Here is a 24,610-nt window from a genome sequence, read left to right on the forward strand (position 1 = left end):
ACTTCGGTCCAAAACCTATCGGATACGGCAAAGGTGGTCCTAAGGGGAGAATACATAGCCATCCAAGCCTCACTCAAAAAAACTGAAAAATCCCACATACACCAGCTCTCTTTACACCTTAAAGAACTGGAAGATCAACAACAAATTAAGCCAACCCCCATGAACAAGAAGGGAAATAATTTAGAGCAGAGATCAATGAATTAGAAACTAAAGATACAGTAGAACACACCAACGAAACTAGAAGCTGGTTCTTTGAAAGAATCAATAAGATCAAAACCACTGTCTAAACTAATTCAAAAGAAAAGAGAGAGGACCCAAATTAATAAAATTATGAATGAAAGGGGAGAGATCACAACTAACACCAAGGAAATAGAAACAATTATCAGAAATTATCATCAACAGTTATATGCCAGTAAGTAAAGGAACCTAGAAGAAATGGCTGCATTCCTGGAAACCTATAAACTTCCCAGACTGAAACAGGAAGAAACTGACAACCTGAATAGACCAATATCTAGTAACGAGATCGAAGCAGTGATCAAAAACCTCCAAAAAAAAAAAAAAAAGAGTCCAGGACCTGAAGGATTCCCTGGGGAATTCCACCAAACATTCAAAGAAGAAATAACACCTATTTTCCTGAAGCTGTTTCAAAAATTAGAAACAGAAGGAGAACTTCCAGGTTCTTTCTATGAAGGCAGCATTGCCTTGATCCCCAAACCAGGCAAAGTTCCCATCAAAAAGGAGAATTTCAGACCAATATCCTTGATGAATATGGATGCCAAGATTCTCAACAAGAACTTAGTTAATAGGATCCAAAATACATTAAAAAGATTATCCACCATTACGAGGTGGGATTTATCCCTGGGATGCAAGGGTGGTTCAACATTTGAAAATCAATCAATGTGACAGAACAGATCAGTAAGAGAAGAACCACACGGTCCTCTCAATTGATGCAGAAACAGCTTTTGACAAAATACAGCATCTGTTCCTCATTAAAACTCTTCAAAGTATAGGGATATAGGGAACATTCCTCAACTTCATAAAATCTATCTATGAAAAACCCAAAGTGAATATCATTCTCAATGGGGAAAAACTGACAGCGTTCCCATTGAGATCAGGAACATGATAATGATGCCCACTCCTGCCACTGTTGCTCAACATAGTACTAGAAGTCCTAGCAACAGCAATCAGACAACAAAAAGAAATAAAAGGTATTCAAACTGGCAAAGAAGTCAAACTCTCTAATCATAGATGACATGATACTTTATATGGAAAACCCAAAAGACTCTACCTCCAAACTACTAGAACTCATACAGCAATTCAGTAATGGGGCAGGATGCAAAATCAATGCACAGAAGTTAGTTGCTTTCTTATACACTAACAATGAAAATATAGAAAGGGAAATTAAAGAATCGATTCCATTTACTATAGCACCAAGAACCATAAAATACCGCGGAATAAACCTAACCAAAGAGGTAAAGGATATGTACTCAAGGAACTACAGAACACTCATTAAAGAAACTGAAGACACAAAAAGATGGAAAAGCATTCCAGACTCATGGATTGGAAGAATAAACATTGTTAAAATGTCTATACTGCCCAGAGCAATCTATACTTTCAATGCCATCCTGATCAAAATTCCACTGACATTTTTCAAAGTGGTAGAACAAATAATCCTAAAATTTGTACGGAACCAGAAAAGACCCCAAATCGCTAAGGAAATGTTGAAAAAGAAAAAGCGGGGGGCATCACATTGTCTGATTTCAAGCTTTACTACAAAGCTGTGATCACCAAGACAGCATGGTACTGGCACAAAAACAGACACATAGACAGAGTGGAACAGAGTAGAGAGTCCAGATATGGACCCTCAACTCTAAGGTCAAATAATCTTTGACAAAGCAGGAAAAAATATCCAGTGGAAAAAAGACAAGTCTCTTCAATAAATGGTGCTGGGAAAATTGGACCATTGAAACTCGACCATTCTCTTACATTCTCTTACACCATACAAGATAAACTCAAAATGGTTTAAAAACCTCAATGTGAGGCAGGAATCTATCAAAATCCTAGAGGAGAATACAGGCAGTAACTTCTTCGACACTGGCCACTGCAACTTCTTTCAAGATATGTCTCCAAAGGCAAGGAAACAAAAGCGAAAATGAACTTTTGGGACCTCATCAAGATAAAAAGCATCTGCACAACAAAAGAAACAGTCAACAAAACAAAGAGGCAACCCACAGAATGGGAGAAGATATTTGCAAATGACACTACAGACAAAGGGCTGATACCCAAGATTTATAAAGAACGCCTCAAACTCAACACCCAAAAAACAGATAGTCACGTCAAAAAATAGGAAAAAGACATGAAGAGACACTTCTCCAAAAAAGACATACAAATGGCTGACAGACACATGAAAAAATGTTCATCATCATTAGCCATCAGGAAGATTCAAATCAAAATTTGAATGGAGATACCACCTTACACCAGTGTTGGAGAGGATGTGGAGAAAGGGGAACCCTCTTACACTGTGATACAAGTTGGTACAGCCACTTTGAAAAACAGTATGGAGATTCCTCAAAAAATTAAAAATAGAGCTACCCTATGACCCTGCAATTGCGCTACTGGGTATTTACCCAAAGATACAGATGTAGTGAAAAGAAGGGTCATATGTACCCCAATGTTCATAGTAGCAATGGCCACAATCACCAAACTGTGGAAAAGAGCCAAGATGTCCTTCAACAGATGAATGGACAAAGAAGATACGGTCCATACATGCAATGGAATATTAAGCAGCCATCAGAAAGGATGAATACCCAACTTCTGTATCAACATGGATGGGACTGGAGGAGATTATGCTGAGTGAAATAAGTCAAGCAGAGAGAGTCAATTATCATATGGTTTCACTTACTAGTGGAGCGTAAGGAATAACATGGAGGACATTAGGAGAAGGAAAGGAAAAGTGAATTGGGGTAAAGCGGAGGGTGAGACAAAGCATGAGAGACTGTGGACTCTGAGAAACAAATTGAGGGTTTTGGAGGGGAGGGGGTTGGGTGATCGGTGAGGGGATGGGTGGGTATTAAGGAGGGCACATATTGCATGGAGCATTGGGTGTGGTGCATAAACAATGAATCTTGGAACACTTAAAAAAAATTAAATTAAAAAAAAAAAAGGAATACTTACAATCATGTCCTCATGGGAGGTGTCCACAGTGTTAATTACTGACACCTAGAACCAAAGATACGGTTGGTGAATGAACAGATGGCAGTTGGAATGCAATCATCTTATTAAAACTACCGTTCATTATCAAGGTTCTTGACTGCATTTGTTTGTTCACTCATTAAACATTTACTTTAAGTACCTTCTTTTTGCTAAGCACCGTGCCAGAGACTAGAGATATAGATACAAATAAGTGTTCTTGCCCCCCCCCCCACTGAAAATCTTGTACATAAGTAACTCTACCATGGAAAGGTAAGTACTTTAACAGCAGTTTACATGTACTATAGCCACCTGCGGAGCTGATGGTGGTAGACATGAACTGGGGCTTAGATGAGGAGGAATTTGCCAAGTGGCACAGGGGGAAAAAATTACAGTCCAAGCAGAGGGAGTAACATGAGCAAAGAGGGGAGAATGGCAACCAGTCTTCACCACTCTGAGGGTGAAGAGGGACACTGGGGGATCTATGGCTGTTGTTCCCTTCCTGGATCACAGAGCTTCTGATCTCACAGGCAGTTTGGGGCATATGAGAGTTAATACCCAACACATGGAGAAATGATTCAAGGTAGACTGCTCTCTGGTCCACCACCTATGACAGATCCTAGGCTGTCATCTACTGGGATCCAGGATTGAGCAGCTCATGGGGCTGGAACACAGATGTCATGGTCATCACTCTCCCACTCATTCTCTGAGGTGCAGCTCAAATTATGTCCCCCTTCTTGAAGATTCCCAGATTCTCCAACCAGCTGGACTCCTCTGAATATCTGAAGCACTGAACGTCTACAACACTTTATACCCTTTGTTCTCACAACCAGAAGGTGAGCTCCTTGGACCGAGGGTCTGTATCATCCACAGTATTGAAACTTTTCAAATCACCTTGCACAGTGCTTTGCAACCAAAAGGAACCCAGTGACGGCTTCCTGAATGAATAAGTAAACGAATAAAAATAGTTTTACTTTGCTTCCAGGGATAGAAAAAAGTTGAAAGGGAGGTTTCAGTTTGGAACTGGTATTTTTTATCACTTTCCCCATTTCATCTTTTTCCAGCACAAGCCCTGCAGGTATAAAGTCTGACTTGACTTTTCAGAAAGGTGGACACTGGTGGTGGACAGGTGCAAAGCAGTTCAAAGGTATTTATCAAGTAAGCACATTAAATTCAAGACTCCCTAATAAGCGGGCCTTCAACATCTGCAGAGGCAAGAAAGAGAAGCGTCTCCTACTCTTGCCAAGCTGTCTGGGTTACAAAGTGCTTTCACATGTGCACTGGGAAGGGCAAAGGGCAGAATTAATTGGAGCAGTCTGATAACTAAGGAACCGAAGGAGTCCAGAAAGGAGGGAGCACTTGAAATCACAGAGGTGGTTACAGGCGGAGCTGGAAAAAGAGCCCCCACCTGTTAATTCCCAGCTCACAAAGCTTTCCACTCAAATAGGCTGCCTATCTGGAACATAAAGTAGCTGTTACACTGAATTCCCTAAATCAAAGGCTGAGGGCTAAGGACACTAAGGAAGAGAAGTTTCCTAGTAGTTTCATGAGGTCACCAAAGGGCCTTAAGCATAACAAGCATGTATTTTTAGCCACTCTCACCCAACAGCCGGGATGGTGAACATAATTCTGAACAAGTGTTTTTATTTTTATTTTTTTTAAAAGCTCCTTTCTAAAAAAACCCTCCCTCCTAAGCACCTTAGGTGGTCTGGTCCTTGTTAAGTAGTAAGAGGCAGCCCTTAAAACAATTCAGCTCCGCAGAATTCGTTGAAGAGTTAAAATTTCATTTAGGGAGAGAGCTGAGTATCAGAGCACAAGAGATTCTACTCAGCAGCTGAAGAATCAGGGGCCTCAAGAGATTAGTAATCTCAAACCCTGTAGGGCAAGAACTAAACCCAGTGTCCTGACTTCTGGTTCACCCAAGTTCCCTCAGAACCCCAGGCACACCCATTTTCCTGAGCACACCGGATACCTGAACCCCCCACTCTGTGCCAGGCTCCAGCGACGCACTTTTATTCATTCGTTACCGTTCAGGCATTCACTCAATGAGTAAATGTGGAATGACTGTACACTGCATACTGCAGAGATTTAAAACCCGAGTCCCTACCTTCAGAGAGTAATTTAGCTCATCCTTACATCAGTGTCTAGAACTGCCCATCAACTTCGGAGCCCTACATCTATGTCCACGTATATCTCCGGTGGGAGAGGTGGTAGGTGGTAGAAGGGAGTGGTTACGTGGGTTCGAATCTCAGCTCTGCCACTTAACTAGTAGTGTAAGAGACTTCACCTCTCCGAAACTCAAGCTTCCTCATTTGTAAAGTGTCGATAACAGAAGCACCTATTTTGCGGGGCTGTTAGCAGGCTGAGATTATGAACAACGTCTAGAACTTACTAAGGGCTCGGGATACACTAGCTCGTACGATGTTCTGGGTTTTGTTTTCAATTGTTGGGGGAAGAGGAAGAAAAGGAGCGAGAGACGCGGCAGCGGCGTGGCCCGCAGAGTTCCAAGAGGTTCCTCCCTCCGGCCTCCCATTCCGAAAGGTTCCGAGGGGCAAGGCCAGAACCCCGCAAAACCCAAATCGGCGGAGGGAACCTGAACGGCGCCAGCCCCGGGCTTGAACCTTGGCAGGGTCAAGGAACCCGGGAGAGGGCCGTGTCCCCGGTCCCCACACTCACCATGGCTGCGAACACAGCAGCTCCTGCTCTCGGACGTGGCAGCTCCCGGCGGCGCCCCCGAACAGCTCACTTCCGGCGCCGGGCTGGTGGGCGGTCCGGCGGTGGCGCTGGAGCGGCCGGGTAGCAACGCGGTCCGTTCGCACAAACGTTCCGAGCCTTTCCGGGGCAGCGCCCCGCCCTCCCGGGGCGGTGCCCCAGCCCTCCCGATGCCCCGCCCCTTCTGTGCGCAGTACCCGTTGATACCAAAGGGGCGGGGCTCCCGTTTCCGCGGCAACACTGATCCTGGGCATCGCCCATCTTCTGTCCTGACCAGCCCTTCCTTTTTGCTGAGATCTATACACGAAAGGAAGGATTCAAAGCTATAGCTTCATCCGCCTCCCTGCGGTTCTGGGTGCGACCGGCCTTAGGATGAGCATTGTCGGATGAGTAATTTTTGGGGTAGTGGGTAGACTGACCGGATCTACTGCTTCCTTGTTGTTAGTCCCTCCTCAGCACCCAAAGCGGGAACTAGGGGCAGAGAAGGCCAGGGAATGCCAACTACCAGAGGCAAAGCCCTCTCACTCTGCCCTCTCCAAGCCGTGGGAACCAATGTCTTCAAACTGCCCCTTCCCCACAGTCCTGGGGTCCTGTGAGGTAGAAACCCCAGACAGGGTGGGATCTTAGCTAGGCTCCTGCAACTAGAACCGAGACCCCAAACCCCAGTGGCCCCAGCCCCTAGGTCCCGGGCTTCCCGCAAGCACATGAAGAATGCTGTGCTCCTGGGTGGGGCCTGGGAGCTCCCCTCAGCCATACACGCATGGTCTGGCAGACCTAGACCCCTCCTGGTGTTAAGGAGTCCAGGGACCTAGGGTGGAGCCTAGGCTCTCCATGAGTAAGTCACAATCACTCAGTTTCTCTCTTGACATTGGACGGAAGATCCCTAGCTGGAGATGGTCACTGCTGAAGAGATGATGTTAAGGTTCAGAGAGTGTGATAGACCTAGGCCATCAAGGAGCTTAGGAGAGGGAGTAAGGGTGTGGGTTCTTACAGAGTTAAGGGCTGAGTCTCCAGACAGCAGCCCACCCTTCCACCCCCACCCCAGCTTTCAAGATTATTCCTCTCTAATGGAGAAATATTGCAAGGATGGAGGGGGGGGGGAGCAGCACTTAAGGTGGAGCTGGGGACAAAGTGGGTGGGGCTCTTGGGTCTCCTGTTCTTCAAGGGACAAACCCTGGCCTTCCATCTCTAGCTGCACCATTGATTCTCTGGTGCATCTGAGCCTTGCTTTTCTCTGAGCCTTGCTTTTCTCAAGTGGAAAACAGGGACAGTGACATTTAAGGCATAATGCAAATATAATGCATGGGGCATAGTTGTTATTCAAGGAATTCCCTGGTATAGGCACTGACGTTGGAGAGATTGGGGATTTGGGACAAGCAATGCAACTGTATCTCATTCATTAAGCTATTTACTAGTCAGACTGAAAGGCACTGTAATATAGAGGTTTCAGGGGCCAATTCTGGCATCAAGACTGCTAGGAGCACTACTTTATCTTATCCTTTCTAGCTGGGCCTAGCCTTCTTCTCTCTGAGCTGCTGTTTCCTCTTCTGTTAAGTGGAAATTAAAATACCTATGCTGAAGCATCATTGATGTTGGGAGTAATTTGACCCTGGGAGGTGAAACTGTTTAGAACTTGGATGGGCCTCTACGGTGCCTGATCTGAAGATCAGTTTTCCCTGACAAGGGCTGGCCTTTAGTGGTGTGTGTGTGTGTGTGTGTGTGTGTAAGTGCACATGTGCAACCCTCAACATTTGAGCCAACACTGAGATCATCTCTTGGTCTGGCCACATTCTTGTTTTCTGCTGATGCTCAGCAGAGGTTTGCAAAGTTCAGATTCTTGGGGCGCCAGGCTCCCTCTGCTTCCTCTCTCCCCAGTGAGGGGTGCCACCCACATCTTTTGTCCCATCACCTCCCTGCATTTGATCCTAGACCCCAAATCAGGCCATTCTTAACTTTCCCCAGTATGTGCCCCTACCTCCCAGACCCTCTGTCTCCAAATCTCTTTCTTCTCCCAAGACCTCTTCCCCCAAAGTCTTGCTCATTGGGACTGTCCACTGTTGCTCATGGAAGGTTAATGACTTAATGGCAGGTTAAACTTGCTCCCTTAAATGGTGGAATTTTGAAAGGTGTGATGTGGTGGAAGGAGAGAGACTGCCCACCGAGTTGTGCACCCTTGGACAAAGTAACTTTCCCTCCCAGGGACTCCCATTTCCCCGCCGAGTCCAAATCCATGGAGGGCGGGGACCCAGCTGTCCTGCGGAAAAAGGCCTTGTGATGTGTACCGTGTCTGCGTTTCCACGTGTGCATTTATTGTTATTGCTCAGGATAGTGTTGAAAAGGCAGACAAATCCCATTAATTACAAAGAGCACAAGCCAGAGATACAGAGAAATAAAGAGTGTACAATAAGAGCACAGTCACTTCCCAGCCTCGATTGTCCCAGAGCCCCCCAGAGCCCGGGCAGCTTGTGGAAGCTGGAGCGGCACCATTTCCTCGCTACTCTGTTATAAAATATGTGCACACAAGAGTTAGCAAAGTGTGGCGACCCCCAAGAGGAAAGGTCCGGAGGGAGAGCACCACAGGCATTACAAAACAGACTTAGGGGGCTGAGAAGGTCCCGGAGCAGCCTCAAAGGTCTTGTTTTTGGTGGAGGGGGTGATGGCTGATGCCCAGGGCCTGGGATCCCCTTCCCTCTACTTGGTCGAGTAGGATCTCTATATCACAATCAGGAGAGCTTGTCTTGGAACTTGGAAAAGACCTGGGGGTTTTCTGCTATTGTTTGATAGGACTTGGCTCTGGAAGACCCAAAGCCTTCAAGAAACGCACCCCAACAATCTTCTAATGGGATTTCAGACACTATGGAGAGAGTTTAGGGTGGAAGGCATGTCACGGTACACCCAGCTGACAGCCTCCCTTAAGTGGAGCACGAATGCGTAGGGGGAGTCTGGGTGGTGTGAAGGTCCAGGAAAGAAATTGCTGCATCCCAAAGGACCTATCACACAATCGCCAAAAAAGCTTTGAATAAAGAACAAGAAGTGACCCCTTCCACCCCTGGCAAAAAAAAAAAAAAAAAAAAAAAAAGTTCAGGAAAGGGAGATGGGAATAAATGTTTCTTCATGAGGAGAGTTAGAAATAAAAGCAACTGGGCCATGAATTCTGGTAGTTCCAGGTGTGGAAGAGAGCCCTCTTCCTCCTCTGACCTGGGGCAGATGCAGGGTCCACTCCCAGGACAATCAAGGTGGGTGACTTTGGGTCCCAAACTGAGGTTGGGGTGGGGGACTTGGTGGCCTCTCCTGGTGACACCCTGACTTAGGATACAGGTGAGATGGTGGGAGGAACATATGGCTTTCCTCAAAATTTAGGATGCTCTTTTTGCTTCTCCTCATGGGACACTCTATCTAGTGACCCTGAGTGAACAGTATTTACGATGGCAGGAAGGAAGGCCTTTGCACATCGAATGGCAGGGCCCTTGGGTGGGGGAAGTGCTCGGGTGGAAGACTTGGCAATATTTGAAAGCTTACTTAAAAGAATAGCTGTGAGACAATAACCAGGACATTTTGTTGAAAAAGAAAAAACTTATCCTTCTGCATGGTAAAACATTATCTGAAGCAACAGTAATTAGAACTGTATGGCTGGTGCCCGATGAGCCACTCAGATAAGGGAACAGAAGAGAAATTCCAGAAATAGACCCAAATCTATACAAGTTATCAGTATGTGGTACAGGTGGCATTTCAGCATGATTGGGAAAAGAGCAGCTATTCAGTAAGTAGGCTACCCAGGCTGAGACGGGTCCAGAATCCTTGGCCCAGTACCATCATTAACACTGGTCTGGTCTCAAAAGCGGGACACCCTCTCTCTTGTCTACTCTGTGTTCTGGTGGGGACAAGGGGCAAGGGGCCATGGTGAAGGGTTGGTGGGAGCACTGGAGGCTGCTTCAGAGTTAGGCAAAGCTCAGGCCCGAGTCGCAGGGAGGAAACATTCCTTCCCACCCACCTCCAAAGATGGGTGATTCTCCAGCCCCAAGGGTCACTGAATGGGCTCCCTGCTCTTCTCTCATCTGTTGAGGGGAGACAAATTTGCTGAGCTTAGACCTAAGAAGGAATCGGCTATCTTCTCCTGGAGCCCTTGTCCAGAGGACAGAGAAGCAGCTGAGTGGATGGTGCAGTCCCAAACTGGAAAAAAAAATGTACATTACAGAGTATATATTTACTGTGTTCTGTTTGATCTTAGTTTTTTGCCTTTTTTTTTTTTTTAAACCACAGACATTTCAGAACCACACTGCGGGAGTAAGAAGAGTCAGCAATTGAAAGCATAACCATTGCATAGTATTAAATGAACAGAGACGGTGAGTTCTTTATTTACAATTATTGTCTAGATAAAAAAATTCATAAAAACAGATGAATGGTCATAAATTATTGACCCCCTAATGGGGTGAACTGCCAAACGTACCCCATGCTGCTAGATATAGGACGCAGAGTGCAAGCTTTATGTACTACAGTGAGTTTTGACAAACCAATCATTTCCTCTGTGTGTGTGCGTGTGCGTGTGCGTGTGCGTGTGTGTGTGTGTGCATCCATCATCCCTGACAAGAAAAGACCAACACTGATGTCGGGTGTCCTCGGTCACTTCCACGGCTCCTTGTTCCCCAAGCTAGGCTCTGCTCAGAGAAAGCCCTCCTGTCTTCCCAGTGTCCCGGCTCCAAACGAACAGGGACCATGGGGGGCAAGTGCGGCTTTCCTGCTATAGGGGAATGAGGTCATGGACACAGGATTGGAACCAAGAAGAAGGTGGGTGATGGAAAACCTTGAGAAAGGAAACTACAAAAAAACACCATGTTCCAAAGCTGCTCCAGGTTTTGTCACATGTGGAGGTCTTCACTTTCTCGGCAGGAGAACAGCAGGCTGGCTTTTGGCGGTGTTTGTATTGGAATCCAATAAGCACATCTGAGGGCTGGTCACCCCCTTGGGGATGCAGTTTTCTCTGCTAGGTACATTCAGAGAGATTCCCTCACGACATTTAGGTGATGCTCTCACACACAGAAAGTCCTCCTTCCGGGATGGTTTTGCCAGGTGGGATGGGCTGACTTGGGATCCCAAAGCCTCAGGTTCCTTCAACAGCCACCCAGCCGTAGGCCCTCCCAGCTGACTATGGCTCTTTTCCCGAGTGGCTCTCATCTTGTTTGTGGAAGAATTCTCTGGGCTTGGAGAAGGGAAGGGCCGAGCTGACACAGAGCAACTGTGGGAAGGGGTCAGTATGAGGAATGAATTTCGCAAGCGAGGTGGAAAGTGTTTGGTTTTCCTCGAAGCATGGGACGTCATTGATCATGGTATTCAAAATGTCTTTTGCACTGTACAAGTTTATGGAAAAAGATCGTATGCTGAAAAGTCTCAAAGCAAACTTTGTATTAAATACAAAAGTTCTTTTATGAAAAAAGCTGATACCCACAAAGTGCTTAGCAGTTAAGAGGCTGACGTACAATTAAATAAGCTTTCATTAAGTGGGATTACTAGTGCTGTTATTGTCTTGGGGGAAAAATAACCACCTTTTCTCACCTGTGATACTGTAGGGTTTCAGAATGGCTTTCTGTCTGGGAAAGCAAGACTTGCTGTCAAAAGGCTACAGTATATATTGCGACTACAGGAAGACAATTTGGTTTAAAAATCACACTGAATACATCTCAATATACACATCATAAGGTTCGTTCGGATCTAAATAGTGCAGAGAAAAAGGCTATTCTTCTTCAAAAATAAAAATAAAAGCAGCAAGCCATCATGATCCTCATCCAGTATGCCAACAGCTCATATGCTGCAATTTATAAGTAAATAAACCTCTAAATTACTTAAAAAAAATCAACACAGTAGCATTTATAATATTGCAACACTACCTCAACCTTGTCCAGACAGTGCCAAAGAGAACCTCCTTTTGAAATGCTCTTAGTAAACTCAAGTGAGTTTCATCGAGAGAAAAGTCTTCGACCAGAGCTGGGTGGACCCTGTCATCCTCGGGCCGGGCCCGCCGTTAGTGCTGCGAACCTAGGAAGCCTTCTCTCCTCCTCTCCCTGTGTCTACGGAGCACGGAGCACTGTGTTAACCCCCTTCCAGATGGAGACTCCTCTTCGGTCACGTTTGGCTTCTGCCTGAGCCTCCCGCGGTAGTGACATGATTGAACGGAAACAGCAGGCAAAAATCAGAGCATGGCTATTGGAAAACATCGAGGTTGCAATCCAGGGAAGTGTCTGTTGGGCTGAGCTGTTTTCTATAGCATCTCAGCCACCAGTGTTCTTAAACCATACAAATAGCCAAGGACGTTATCTACAGGATTGTAAACAAATTACATTCTTGTTTTAGGACATAAATAAGTTAAAATAGAGCAATTTAAGCGGAAACAAGGCAACATGCCGGCAAAAAAACTTTATATATCCGTGTGTGTGTGTGTGTGTGTGTGTGTGTGTGTGTATGTGTGTATATATATATATACACACACATATATATATACACACATATCTATATGGACGTATACAGTCTTGGAAAAGTATACGTTGATATAGATACAAAGAAATGGATATAACCTCGTGAGTGTCTATGAAGTTCTTCGGTTCGGTTGGTGCAAATTTACTAGGCGAGTTAAGCTCTGCAGTTTCAAAAAGTTGTTAAATTAACCTATACAACTGAGACCATGCTGCACAAGCATTTCAAAAACTCACAGACCAGTGGATTGGATAAATAGTCTCAGAAAAGAGTCTGTTTGCAGTTCCCGCCTAAGAAAACAAACAAAAAACCCTCCCCGACCCCCCCAAAACCAAACAAGGGGAGGACTGGAAGTGTCCAGTACATTCATGCAGGGGACATGGTGGCCTGGCGGGTGCATGGCTGGTCCGTGTCTGGGTGGGAGCCGGGAAGGGCTGGTTCTCAGAAAATCGCTCACTTCCATAAGCCCCCCTCCCCGAGCAGATCCCGCCCCTTGCCTCAAAGTGAAAAAGAGTTCAAACAGCATCGCAGCCAGAAAAAGGGTCTGTTGGGTGGAAATGTTGGTTTTCTCGCCAGTATTTGGTTTCCTGTTGTTGCTCGTTGCTGTTTGGGTGAGCTGGGTGCCTGGATGGATGGGGCCCGGGGAGAGGTGGGTCGGTGGCAGCGGGGTCCTCAGCTAAAGCGACGTCTCCAGGCTGTGGATGGGGCTCCCTGGACTTGAAGAGGTAGCTGATTTGCTTGTGTCGGTCGTCAGGTTGATCCCGCTGTCGATGGCGCTGTTGTTCTTGTTGAGCGATGACGGCGGGCTCGAGTTCTGCTTGAGTGCGGCATCTTCTTCCAGGTCGGTGTCATCAATGAGGGGGATGTGGGGTTGTGAATCTTCGATCCGGAATTCAGGGTGAGCCATGAAATTATGGATGGAGGTTCGAGACTCAGGCTTTTCTAGACCTTCATAGAGAGAGCTACGGAACGCCTTCACGACGCGAATCTGCAAGGGAAGCACAGGGGTGAGAAGCACTGTCCTGGAGTGAGGGGCAGCAGCCAAGCTGGGGGGGCGGTCAGAGGAGGGGTTATGGGGAGGGGTTAGGGCACAGCAGGCGGCTGGAATCCACAGTCGCTGGGTGTTATGAGCACGGGCAGGAGGGGGAAGAATGGGAGAGGGGGCTCAGGTTATATGCATCCATGAGGTTTTAAAAACTGCTTTGGTTTTGGTCAGAACTACAATATTAGGACAGGAGGAATCAAGCCCCATCACAGAGATAGTGGAAACAGTGGTTAGAGGAAGCATAGTCCACTCCGGCGGGCACCCAGACCTAGTGAGAGACTGAGCCTTGTTAACTTTAAAGCAGAAGTTCAACCATGCAGAAGGGGATTGGGACCAGGTGGGAATAAAGGAGGAAGGAGGAGAAGCTCGTTTTAGAACATTAATCTTAAGAAAACCACACGCAGTTAAGAAACCATACAACATGGAACAGATAACATGTCACGAACAGAAGAGGAACGGAAAGGAGAGACAGCGGGATGAACTGGGATGGGAGAAGATACACGAGGGCCAGAGAACAGGAACATCAAACCGAAGGCAGCAAAGCAAACCAAAGCCAACTCAGGGCTTTCTGGGGTGCAGAGCAGAGGCAGCCAGAAAGCACGGAGGAGCCGGCAGACTGATGACATTCAGGGGTGGGAGCATGCCACGGTGAGGGATCGGGAACCACACGGCACACACAGACAGACACACAGCTACACTTGGAAGCCTGGACAATGTGAACGGAGGTCTTTGTACCCAACGTTTCTTTCCTTCATGCATTTGGGAGGTAAACACTCGAGTATAGACTCAAAGCCCTGGCCAGTCATTGGAGTTGACTTTGGGGGTCTCTTATTTCCTGAAGCATTTTATTTCTTTGTTTGTGCTTTGAAAACACAACCCCCCCCAATGGAGGCCAGAATCAGATGGCCAAACCCAGCCCTGGGTGGGATTCTAGAGGCTGTGGACCCGAGGCACAAAAAAGTACATTCTTTCATTTTCTGTGTCTTAGTTTGAACCCATGGTTTTCGGAAGAGTGAAAGGAGGTTGGACATCAGGTCTTCCAGACTAGCGGAAAGATCACTGGACTCATAGGGAGACCTGAGTCTGAGTCCTGGCTCTGCCACTTTTGATGCTTTAACCACGGGCAAGACACGCTGCCTCACTGGTTGTCCTCTGCCCTACCTCACGGGGTGCAGAGGAACAGGACCCTCGTGTTGGAGAGAGGGGTCCCTTTCTCCAGACTCCTGGGAGGGGGAAGCCATGCCAGTCATCAAGAGGCAGATGGGATTTGGGACAAAGGTATTTCCTCCTCTCTTCCTAGCCCCAACTCAGAGTGGAGGTGGTGGCGGGGGGAATACAAGGCAGCATCAGTGCCTCCAAGGAGCAGAGCCTCAGCCAAGTTGGCTGTGGAGTGGAGGGTGTGCTCACGGCCCTCCCTGTAGAGCAGTGGGAACCTCCACACCACAGGCCTGAGGCAGGGGTGGGGTGGGTTGGGATGGGGGGTGCAGAGAACCAGTGGGGTTCTTGTGGGGAGGCCCTTGTGGTACCAGGATCTATGGACCTCTCAGCTAAACCCAGGGGTGTCTTGTTGGTGGGGCACAGTGGGGAAAGCCCTGTCCATGGAAGTGAATTTTCTAGATGGCTGCGGCTGATGGTTTTAAGTGTCCTGGCATGGGGCTTATTGTACTCTTTCCATGGGAAGTGTTTCTACAGCACAGGAGTGCCTTTTGATTTAGTGTACACAGAGAAGAATTTAACTTTAAGTTGGTCAGTAATACTTTTGGTCTTCTGGAAGACCCCAGAGTTTTGAGAGAGAGATATATATATATAGTTTCTCTCTTTGTCAGCCATCATTACTCATTCTGACTTTTCCTTGTTTGCTCAAAAGCACCTCTGTCCCTTTTCCCTCTTATGTGTTGTGGGATGGGGACTCCAGGGGACCCTGCTTGTTGGAATCATGCTTTAAATAAGAGGCATCAGGCGCCAAGCGAGAGTCAGCAGACTACCGTGATAGCCATTTGACTGCTCGGAGGTCTCGTTCTCCCTGGATTCCCTGTTCGTGGCTCTGTATAGATGATTAAATATTCTGATCTCCTGATGAGCAGGCCATTTACACCCTTGATTAAGTGAAACCAACAAAAAAGGTGTCATGGGCCTCATCTTTCTTATCTGTCAAATGGGAAGCATCGCCACTGGAACTGTCCAGCCTAGTGTCCGGTGTGTTCTGAGGCTGAATTGCAATAAGGTGGTAGGAGGAGGAGGGATGGTGGTGGGACCCTATCATGTGACTGAAAATGCAGAGGGGACGACACACAATGAGATGCAGGCCCCTTGCCCTCCCCCTGGCATGGAGACAACAGAAAGAATGAACTACTCTGGACAAGACTGTGGGGACAAGACTTTTCGGGACACCCCGCCACGGTCATCTCAAGTGTCCACTTCGGTTCTCTCCGAGGCTGAAATGAAAAAAATATGGGAAGAAAAAAAAGCTCTTCCGCCTCCCATCCCTGCCTACCCTAAAGTGAGATTTTGGGGCAGAAGCTGCACTTGGGTATGGGGGGATGGGAGAGGGGAAAGGACCCGGCCTGTGGGAGTTCCGACATTGTGGTTTCATCAGCACAAAGGGAGCAGGAGACCCACACCCCTCTTGGAGGGCTCTGAGGGAATGCGTCGGCCCTGGGCTGGGACAGGCTGGGACGGTTCAACATACTCGAATGTTTACCCGGCTTCAGGGAAGCCAAGAGTCTGGGATTGATTCACATTCATTTCAGGCTCAAGGTTAAAGACTCACAACCTCTTTTAATTTCACTCTCTCTTGCTGAACTCTGTCTCCAGGGTTCTCTAGCCCTCTAGGGAAACAAACACATGGAATATTCAGACAGTGGAGAGGTCTAGGCCCCACCCCAGAAGCAAGCCATTTTTTCGCCAACCCAAGATTGCACTAAGTTCGTTACCAAAACACTAACGAGAGGCACAGCTTTCTTTTCTTTCCTTCTTCATCTCTCCCCTTAAGAGATGTGCACTCCTTGCCCTAGCCGTCTTGGAATCAGGAGGGGAAAGGGGGCATGGCAGCCGGAGATGCCCCCTGGGTGGTAGTGGCCAGGAAGTGGCCGGTTCTGAGTTAGGAGTCTCTGGTGCTTGCTTGGCCTGGTTGGTTCGAAGGAGGAGGACCTTTGCTGACCAACACAGCCTGCTACAAACTTGCTAAATACAAAAATGGTTTGAGAGGCGTTAGTTGCTTGAGGGGTATAAGCAGGAGTGGCAGGGGGCTTGGCTTCGGGTTACAGAGCCGAAGGTGCCCTTCTCCCCAGTCCGGGCCAGGCTGGCAGAGACTCCAGCAGAGAAACAGCTTTCTTGGCCTTCTAGAGCCCAGAGGATGGATCCCTTTCCACTTTGTGAGGCTGTAGGCATGGGCACTGGTTCTGGAATGGAAATTCAACCCCTGGAAGCTCCAGGGCTATAGGCTTGTCTGGAAAGTGGTGTGGGACGTTAGGGAAAATGAGGCACCTTGGAGCCAGACCCCTTGCCACTCACTTGTGTGATCGCGGCCAAGTCAGTCCAGTCCTCTGAGCCTCAGAGCCTTTCTCAGTGAAATGGGTGTATTGGCAGATCCTCCCTTCTATTTCCCTGGTGAGGCATATGTGAAGTGAAGGATAGGGGAACTACTTTGGAAAATGTTGAGTGGGGCTCAAGTATAAGGCCTCAGGCGTGTGCCTTTAAGTTTCGGGGGGAAAAAACAAACTCACTTTTGTGTCAGTCAGAAGAAGAAAGCAAGAGTGTGGAGCAGAGTTCCCTCCCAAACATTCTAGATGCAAGTCTGACCTGCCTGTCACATCACCGCATGCACCTGTCCGCCTGGGGCCCTCCACCTCACAGTGGTACCAGGGGAGGGATGGTTGGGGGCTCCTCACCCCAAGGTCATGGGTCAGAAGTCCGCCCCAAGCAGACAGTGGCCCATCACAGGCCTTGGTGGTCAACTCTTGGCAACCCAGGGGATGGTGGTCTAACTCCTTCTAAGGTATAAGATCCCAGGTATTTTGGGTTCAGCATGCACAGGGCCACCCTCCTCTGCTGGAGAATCCCTGGGAAGAAGTCTCTGCCTGCTCAGAGGAGGTGGGAGGCAGCCTACCTCTCCAGCCCACCCAATCCAGAACCCCTTCTCTGACTCCTGGCTACTGGTGTCACACCTCCCTGTGGGAAAAAAAGCCTTTGACTCCTGAAGAGACCCTGCCTGGTAACTAGAGGGCCTTCAGAATCCTTGGAGAACAGAGGAGATGCTGCTGTTATAGCAAATATTCAGGTGAGGGAGGAACTGGGAGTTTTTATTGAGAGTTCACACTGTGACCGTCTTGATCAAAATGTGCGTGTTGAAGCTATTTGGGGGGATTCCCCTTTGGAACCAGTACTCTTGGCTACGGGGATGGTCAGGCTCCCACAATACACCCCAAATTACAGTCTAGATTCTCCAGTAGAGGGTAGGAATACAAGATACTCAAGGAGGCAAGGTGGCAGCTGGATGAGGGGGTCATGCCTGGCCAGCCCCTTTGGGGCCTCAGAGAGAATGGAGGGTGGGCAGATATGGATGTAGTCTCTGAAGAAGGAGTGTTGAGAACTGGGTGTTACTTGACTGGCCTCATTGAATGGTTTTATAAAGGACAGAAGAAAAGGTGAGAATGATGTTGCCCAGGTTTGAGGTGACCGAGCTCCTTCTCTAGGCTGTGAGAACTAAGGTGTGGGGCTAAGCCATGGGAAGACTTCCAAAGTCTGCCTGCATGCCCAGAAATGCCAGGCAGGCTCTGGCTGTGGCCAGTGTGAAGCACCGTGCCTCAAAGAGGTCAGATCCAGCCAGAGGGATGTGGGAGTCACCAGGAGGGATGGCAGGAACCCAAAGAAACGGTTTCTTTCCCCAGAGGCTCTCCAGACTGGAACCACCCCCCTTTTTAAAGTGATCTCTATACTCAAACCAGGATTGTGTTGTGTGTTCTACCAGCTGAGCCAGCCAGGCACCTCCAGACTGGAACACTTGGTCTTTGGACTTCAAGACAGTTGGTGGTGCTGAGCAAAGCCAGGGCTAAGTGGATGCAGGAGGAGGTCAGCTCAGTGAGCCTCTCTGCTGCAGGGGGTAGGGGCAGGATGGGACCAAAGTGTTTCCTGCCCTGAGAAAACCTGGCAGTGCCTTCCTAGTGACTGGACCCTGTCTGCTCAAACAGATCTCCATTTCACCTTGGGTTGCCTGGTCTCCCCATCCCTGGGTGTTTGTGCTATGAATGAACCTAGAAGGGCATTTCTTCCCTTTTCTGCCATGTCCCTGTTACCCTGCCTACCTGGCAGGGCTGCACCCCCCTGACAATCACGGGACATGAGCATAGACCAGCAATAGGCTCTCTGTGGCTCGTGTTTCCCGTCAGAGGGCTCAGGTGGCCCAGTTCCCACCTGGCATGCAGGTCCTCTCCTGCTCAATGGGAGGGGTGTGTGCAGTGGGTGTACTGTGTTTGGATAGGGGTACAGGCGCTGTATAAAGTATGGAGAGATGAAACCCAGAACTCCTTCCTCATCAAAAGCTTGAGGGCTGGGACATATACATTGTGGCAATCTGAGAAGACCAGGACTAGGCCCTCCCCCGCTGTTTGGGAGGGGCTGACTGGAGACAAGGTAAGGAAGGTAGGGGGTAAATAGAGACTTCTTATTCCCCCTGGGGCCAGAAGCTATGGAGGGGTTTGGAAAGATCTAGATAGGCCAGAGATGAGAGATCCAGGTCAGAAGTGGTGGCATGGGAAGGTGAGCTTGGCAGGAGGGAGAAGATGGAGGGGGCCAGAGTCCCCACTACCCCTCAGATGAGGAAGGGCAGGAAACCATGGGTTGGACCAGATCCCCCAGGGATTGCTGACACCCAGCCAAGAAGTGAAGCCTGTTCACTGTTTTCTGCCTGAGGTCAAGTTGAATGGGTAAGAAGCCCCGTCCTTTCTAGGAAGGGGTCAGACCTTCAGCGGGCAGGGTAGTAGTGTGTAAGGCAGTTAATGCCTTTGGATGTATAAGGGAAGAAGGCACAGGGTTCTGAACTACCGTGGCTGGGGCCTTCAGGCTCTGAACTCCTTGGTGGCCTGGGACTCCTCCCTGATTGGGACCTCTGATCAATAGTGACCCCTCACTTGGCTGGACCCCACTGTGACGGACTGGGATCCCTGATGGCCTTGACCCATGGTAACCCTTCACCTAACTAACTGTGAGACTCTGATCTCCTGGCCAACTATGACCTTGGCCTTGTAGGCCAGGCTTTTCCTGTCTGAGTATGGCACTAGACCAATTGGCATACTCCTTGCTGTCCTGGCTGACTGCCCCCCCTTGGCCACTGTGACCCTCTGGTGGGCTAGAGCATGTAAACTGTAAACTCACTCACTGTAAACTCCCCACCAGATGCCAATCCTTGACTGACCCAGACCTTTTTGGGCCACTTTTGACCTTCACGACCCCCTAACTGAATGGTTAAGCCCCTGACTCTGACCCCAGCCAACCCTGGCCCACCAAGGGACGGCCACCCCATGACTGGCTATGCTCTCCTGACCAACGGGGACCCTCCTCAATGATGGTGTCCCCTTAGCCCCCTGGGCCTCACCATGACCGACTGCCCCCCATGTCCTTGGTGCCCCGGCCCCTGCCCGCCCAGCACTGGCGTCGGTGGCGCCCGAGGCAGTAAGGATTCACACTCACGCCCAGCTGCAGCAGGAGGAAGGCTGGTCGGAGAGGAAAGAGCATTGGACAACGACACGCGACTAGGGCTAGAGAGATTGGCTACGTCCTGGCTCTGGCTGGTGACGGAGGACTGTCTCCGCAGGGCCCCCTGAAAGGAGGCCCCGCTCTTGAAAGTATTGACTACTTCAATCTGCAACGGAGGAGAGAACGAGACAAGTTGCGAGAAGAACGGACACACAGCTACACGATTGACAGGCGCAACGGCACGAGCACAGCCGCAGCCACGGTGACAATGACAACGTGACTTAAATCAAACAAAGACTACCAGACACACTCAAAGGCTCTGAAAGACATCTGCTCGGCGCCAGGCCCCTCTGTAGGCCCCAGAGTGCCAGGGAGGGCTGGCCACGAGGGCTGCGCACTGGGGTTTTCATTGCAGGAGGAGAAGCCTGGCTGTGTCGGGAGGCTCTGGGTGGGACACCTCCCCTGCCCCCCCACCCCAGCTCTCCGAGAGGGCTGTCTCCTGAACCTCGGTCACCCCTAAAACCGGGGAGGGGGGCGCTGTGAATGCCAATGAGGAAATGTTCAGGAGCACCCTGTGGGCGCGAAGCAGCCCAGGCGATCTACTCTTGGTTACCTAGGTGTGGTCTGGGCAAGAGGCCCACCCTCTCTTACTTTCCTAGTCCCCTGTGTCCCTCATCCCACAGGGCTGTGAACACACAACCTGGATTAGAACTCCAGCCTGGGCAGAGGGCTATGTGACAGCGTGTGGCCTGTGTGTGTGGGGGCTGGGAAGAAACCCATCCCACATGTGCTTGGCATGTGTGCCCTTGCTGCGCACGTACGTGTCTGTGTAGGCATGGGGAAAACCCAGAGTGGCTGTGACACTGTGGCGGAGGCTTGGAGGGCAGTGTCTGAAGGCCCTGGTGGGGAATATGTCCACATGTGCAGAGATGCCCGGATCTCGCAGGCTGATGCCCGGGCCCAGGAGACTCTGGGGTTGGCCTTGGCTTCACACTGACTCGTGTCCAGCCCTGCACCACCCCTCCTGGTGGCTGCCCCACACCCCTGACCGGAGCCCCACACTCACCTCAGCACTCAGGCCCCCTCCCCACTGAAGGGCATTCCCCCAGAAACCCATGGTAGGTGTGACCCCCGGGCTGAGCCCTCGCTGGTCTGGGGGGTGAGATGGAAGTTTCCTGAGGAGGCTGCAGCTTCTTTAGCAGTCACGGGAGCGTGCATGTGGGGAGCAAGGGTGTACCGAAGGCTGGCGAGGTGAGAGAGCAGAGCCCGAGCTCCGTCTCTGCAGGCCTGTGGGGTGGCACGGAGTACGCCCACCTCCATCCCCCGCCCACCCTGGCTAGGTGTGACCCAGCCCCAGGAGCCTCCTGTACCTGGGTCTGGATCCGATTAAGGCCTCGGAACCACAGGATCTGGCCTCGCCGCAGCTCCCTCTCAGCGTGGTCTATCTCCTCCACATCCTCATTGAGCTCCTCCTCTGGGATCTCCTCCTTCTGCGTGAGCCTGCCCGCCTCCTTTAGGAACTTGAGCCTGCTGGTCGGGATGGTAGCGATGACCTGCAGGGGGTCCAGCGTCAGGGTGATGGGGCCTGTCCCTCAGGTGGCCTCCTCCCCAACCTGCCACCCCTCCCCACTTAGTTATGCTCGGCTCACGCCTTAACTCATCCTACCTGTTTCTCAATTCCATCTTTTATAATTCTTATTGATTTGCTTTGTAATTCACTCATTCATCCAGGGTTTGGGGGCACAGTGGAAAATCTTGGCCTTTAGGAGCTGGACAGGTGTGACCTTGAATACCCCAGACCTTCTAGGTCATGTGACCTTGGGTAAGTCATTTAACTTCTCTGAGCTCTGGTTTTCCCATCTGTAAAGCTGGGGGTGATTCTCAGAGTTTGAGGATTAAGCAAGATGGTGTGTCTAAGTTGCTGCGCATGAACCTGGCCCACAGCGGGCCCTCAGGTCCCTGGGCTCCTTCCTGCTGATCACTGGGTCCTGTGATACCTGAGTATGGGCAACAGAGGTGCAGGGCCTGGGTACCATGGGGGCAGCCAGTCCTGGGACTCAGGGAATGGCTGCCCTCCCAGAAATGGGAGGAAGTATGAGTAGGGGATATGCTTTTATCCTTAATTGCCCTCCAAAGGGCTTGTCCATGGGGCGGAGGTGTGAAAGCGAGGCCCTATGGGGAGGTTGAGGTGGCAGAGATCAGAGGCTCCTTTCATATCCTGTAGGGACAGATGAGGGCTGGCCTGCATACAGACTCATGGGTTCCCTGGAGGTTTCAGCATTGCCCCCTGGCATCATCCTCGGGCATTAGGAGTCTGCTGTCCCGGATGCCAAGAGCTCCCTGAAGGTGTGGGTGCCAGGCAGATAAAGATGGCCTGGCTCTGAGGGTGCCCAGGGAATGGGCTCTCTAAGTCAAATCTAGTTTATCAACTTTCCAAAGAAGCTCCAAAGTTTCAAGAAGGACCTTTTGGATGAAACTAAAATTTCTTCCTATCTTCTAGTTAATTTCTGCTACTGCAACTTTCCACTCAAGCCTGGAACAGCTTGAAGACAAGGACAATGTCTCAGGCCATTTGGGGCTTCCACTAGCTGGAAGATGGAGCATCTTGGGAATAGAGACCCTTTGACCCAGATCCGGCTCCAGGTACTTCTAACATGCACTGAATGCTGGTCAGCCTGCAAGTAGTGAGTGCTGGCAAGGGGTGTGTGTTTGTGTGTGTGTGTGTGTGTGTGTGTGTGTGTGTGTGTGTGTGTGTACGTGTGCGTGTGTGCACACATGCCTAGGATTTGGGCAAAAGTAGGGAAGGGAACTGGTGGGAGAATGTTCTGGGTCATAGCTGGAAGGGCCCCCACAGAGCATCCAGCCCACGGTTCCCCGAAGTGGGAGAGGATGTCAGACCCAGCACTGCATCACTCAGAGCCAAGGCAGAGCTCACTCCTCCTACATTTCCTCAGAGCTCTCTTAAGGAATCTGCTTGGTGTAATACCACTTACTAATTATCCTCTTAAACAACAAGCTGGCTTTAGGCTCTGAGCCTTTGCAGGCCATGACATCGAGTTTGAGTTCAATAACATTGCTTTCATTATGTTATTATTTTATTTTGTTAGCTTCTCTTTATGGTAAATGATACTGATTTTCTAATCACGTTAATAATATAAAGCTACCTTTTGAAACAAATTTCAATAAAAAAACTGGTTTGATTGAAAGAAACTATCAAACAAATAATATGTTCAGAGGTATGTGGACATAAGGCAAAAATCATAGTGGTGGTACCCTAAAGACCAGTATGTGGGACCTGGGCCAACCCCCATTGCTCAGATGCCCAGAGATGGGGAGGGCCTTGTTTAGGGTCAGACACCGAGTCCATGGCAGAGTCAGGACCCATTCTTGGGACTGGAGGATTCCTGGTCCAGCTCCTATAACCCCCCTGGAGCTTACCTGGCCCCAGACAAGCTCTCCCAGTCCGATGAATATGCACCACATCCACTGGTCCAGCTGCAGGGGAGAGCAGCTGAACGGCTTCCCCCCAAACTGCACAATCACTATCTGGAGGTCAAAGGGGCGCACAGGGACAGAGAGAGATGGGGAGAGACACAGAGAGTGAGTCAGGGGCCAACTCAGGGGTCTGGGCTCGCAGGGCACAGCCAAGGGGCTCTGGCTGCTCACTGCCCACCCCGGCCCAGGTTGGGTGGGGGCCTGGCTACCTGGATGGCAAAAGTGCCCAGCACAATGGTGCAGAAAATAGGGTTCCGGAAGATTCCATCAAAGACATTCCGCTCGCCGTGGATCTTGCGGGCGTTGATCTCATTGAAGAGCTGCATCATGACGAAGGTGTTGAAGATGATGGTGTAGTGCTCTGAGGGTGGTGAGTGCAGGGGTGCATTTCTCCCGCTGTCGATCTGGAACATCTTCTCACCTGCCAAGCCGAGAGGGCGGGAGCGGGGCTGAGGGCCTCGCTGGGGGAGACGCTGGGCCCTGAGTGGGGGCCTCCTCTGCACAGCCTGGTAGGTCAGGCGGAGACAGAGGCGGCGCTCTGGATACCGGGGTGGGGGGCTGCACTGTTGGGTGGTCCCGAGTGTGCGTGGAGGGATGACAAAGCCCTTTCTTCTCTACGGAGAGAGATGTTGGGTGAACTTTATTCTGCTTTTCTGTGGAAACCTGTTAAAGGTGGAATGACTTAACCTGTCCTGTCAGGTGATGCTATTTTTGACAGTGACCTCCAGCTGGCAAACTCATCTGGACTGGGAAGACTGGGAGAATGGGTTGTGAACCAGAATCCCTGGTGGGAGGCCATGGCCTTGGGCTCCCCTGTAAGTGATGGTTCTTGTAACTGACTGTGGCCCTTGCTGCGACCCCTGGAAGCTTCTGGAGCTCTTCTAGGATATATCGATTGCTATGTGGAGGCTGGGGCTTCTAGGCCAGGCTAGCTCCAGTCCCATGGCCTCATGAGTTATCACAGGATGGGTGGAGAATAGCCCCCGGGTTGCTGTGTGGACACGCACTGAT

At 49.8% G+C, this 24,610-nt stretch overlaps 2 protein-coding genes across 5 annotated transcripts in view; both read right to left on the minus strand.

The window, feature by feature from the left end:
• Nucleotides 1-5,949, minus strand: part of LOC111143848 (SEC13 homolog, nuclear pore and COPII coat complex component) — a 41,561-nt gene extending 35,612 nt beyond the window's left edge. Inside the window, exons 1-2 of the mRNA XM_022497801.1 lie at nt 5,866-5,949; nt 3,175-3,219 (exon numbers count right to left, since the gene is read on the minus strand). Of these exons, the coding sequence (XP_022353509.1) occupies nt 3,175-3,219; nt 5,866-5,868 (48 nt within the window). The 5' untranslated portion in view covers nt 5,869-5,949. The remainder of the gene's footprint in view (nt 1-3,174; nt 3,220-5,865) is intronic.
• A 7,068-nt stretch (nt 5,950-13,017) lies between these two features.
• Nucleotides 13,018-24,610, minus strand: part of LOC111144054 (ATPase plasma membrane Ca2+ transporting 2) — a 112,797-nt gene continuing 101,204 nt past the window's right edge. For 3 of the 4 annotated variants that reach the window (XM_022498139.1, XM_022498138.1, XM_022498136.1), the window contains 4 exons: nt 23,809-24,020; nt 23,543-23,650; nt 21,475-21,657; nt 13,018-13,354 (listed from right to left, as the gene is read on the minus strand). In XM_022498139.1, the coding sequence (XP_022353847.1) occupies nt 13,043-13,354; nt 21,475-21,657; nt 23,543-23,650; nt 23,809-24,020 (815 nt within the window). In that variant the 3' untranslated portion in view covers nt 13,018-13,042. Of the gene's footprint in view, nt 13,355-20,183; nt 20,271-21,474; nt 21,658-23,542; nt 23,651-23,808; nt 24,021-24,610 lie in introns of all 4 variants that reach the window. The other variant, XM_022498137.1, reaches the window with a different exon arrangement.

This window comes from Enhydra lutris, unplaced genomic scaffold (assembly GCF_002288905.1).
Source record: "Enhydra lutris kenyoni isolate GAN:26980312 unplaced genomic scaffold, ASM228890v2 scaffoldscaffold10, whole genome shotgun sequence".
NCBI classification, from domain to species: Eukaryota; Metazoa; Chordata; class Mammalia; order Carnivora; family Mustelidae; genus Enhydra; species Enhydra lutris.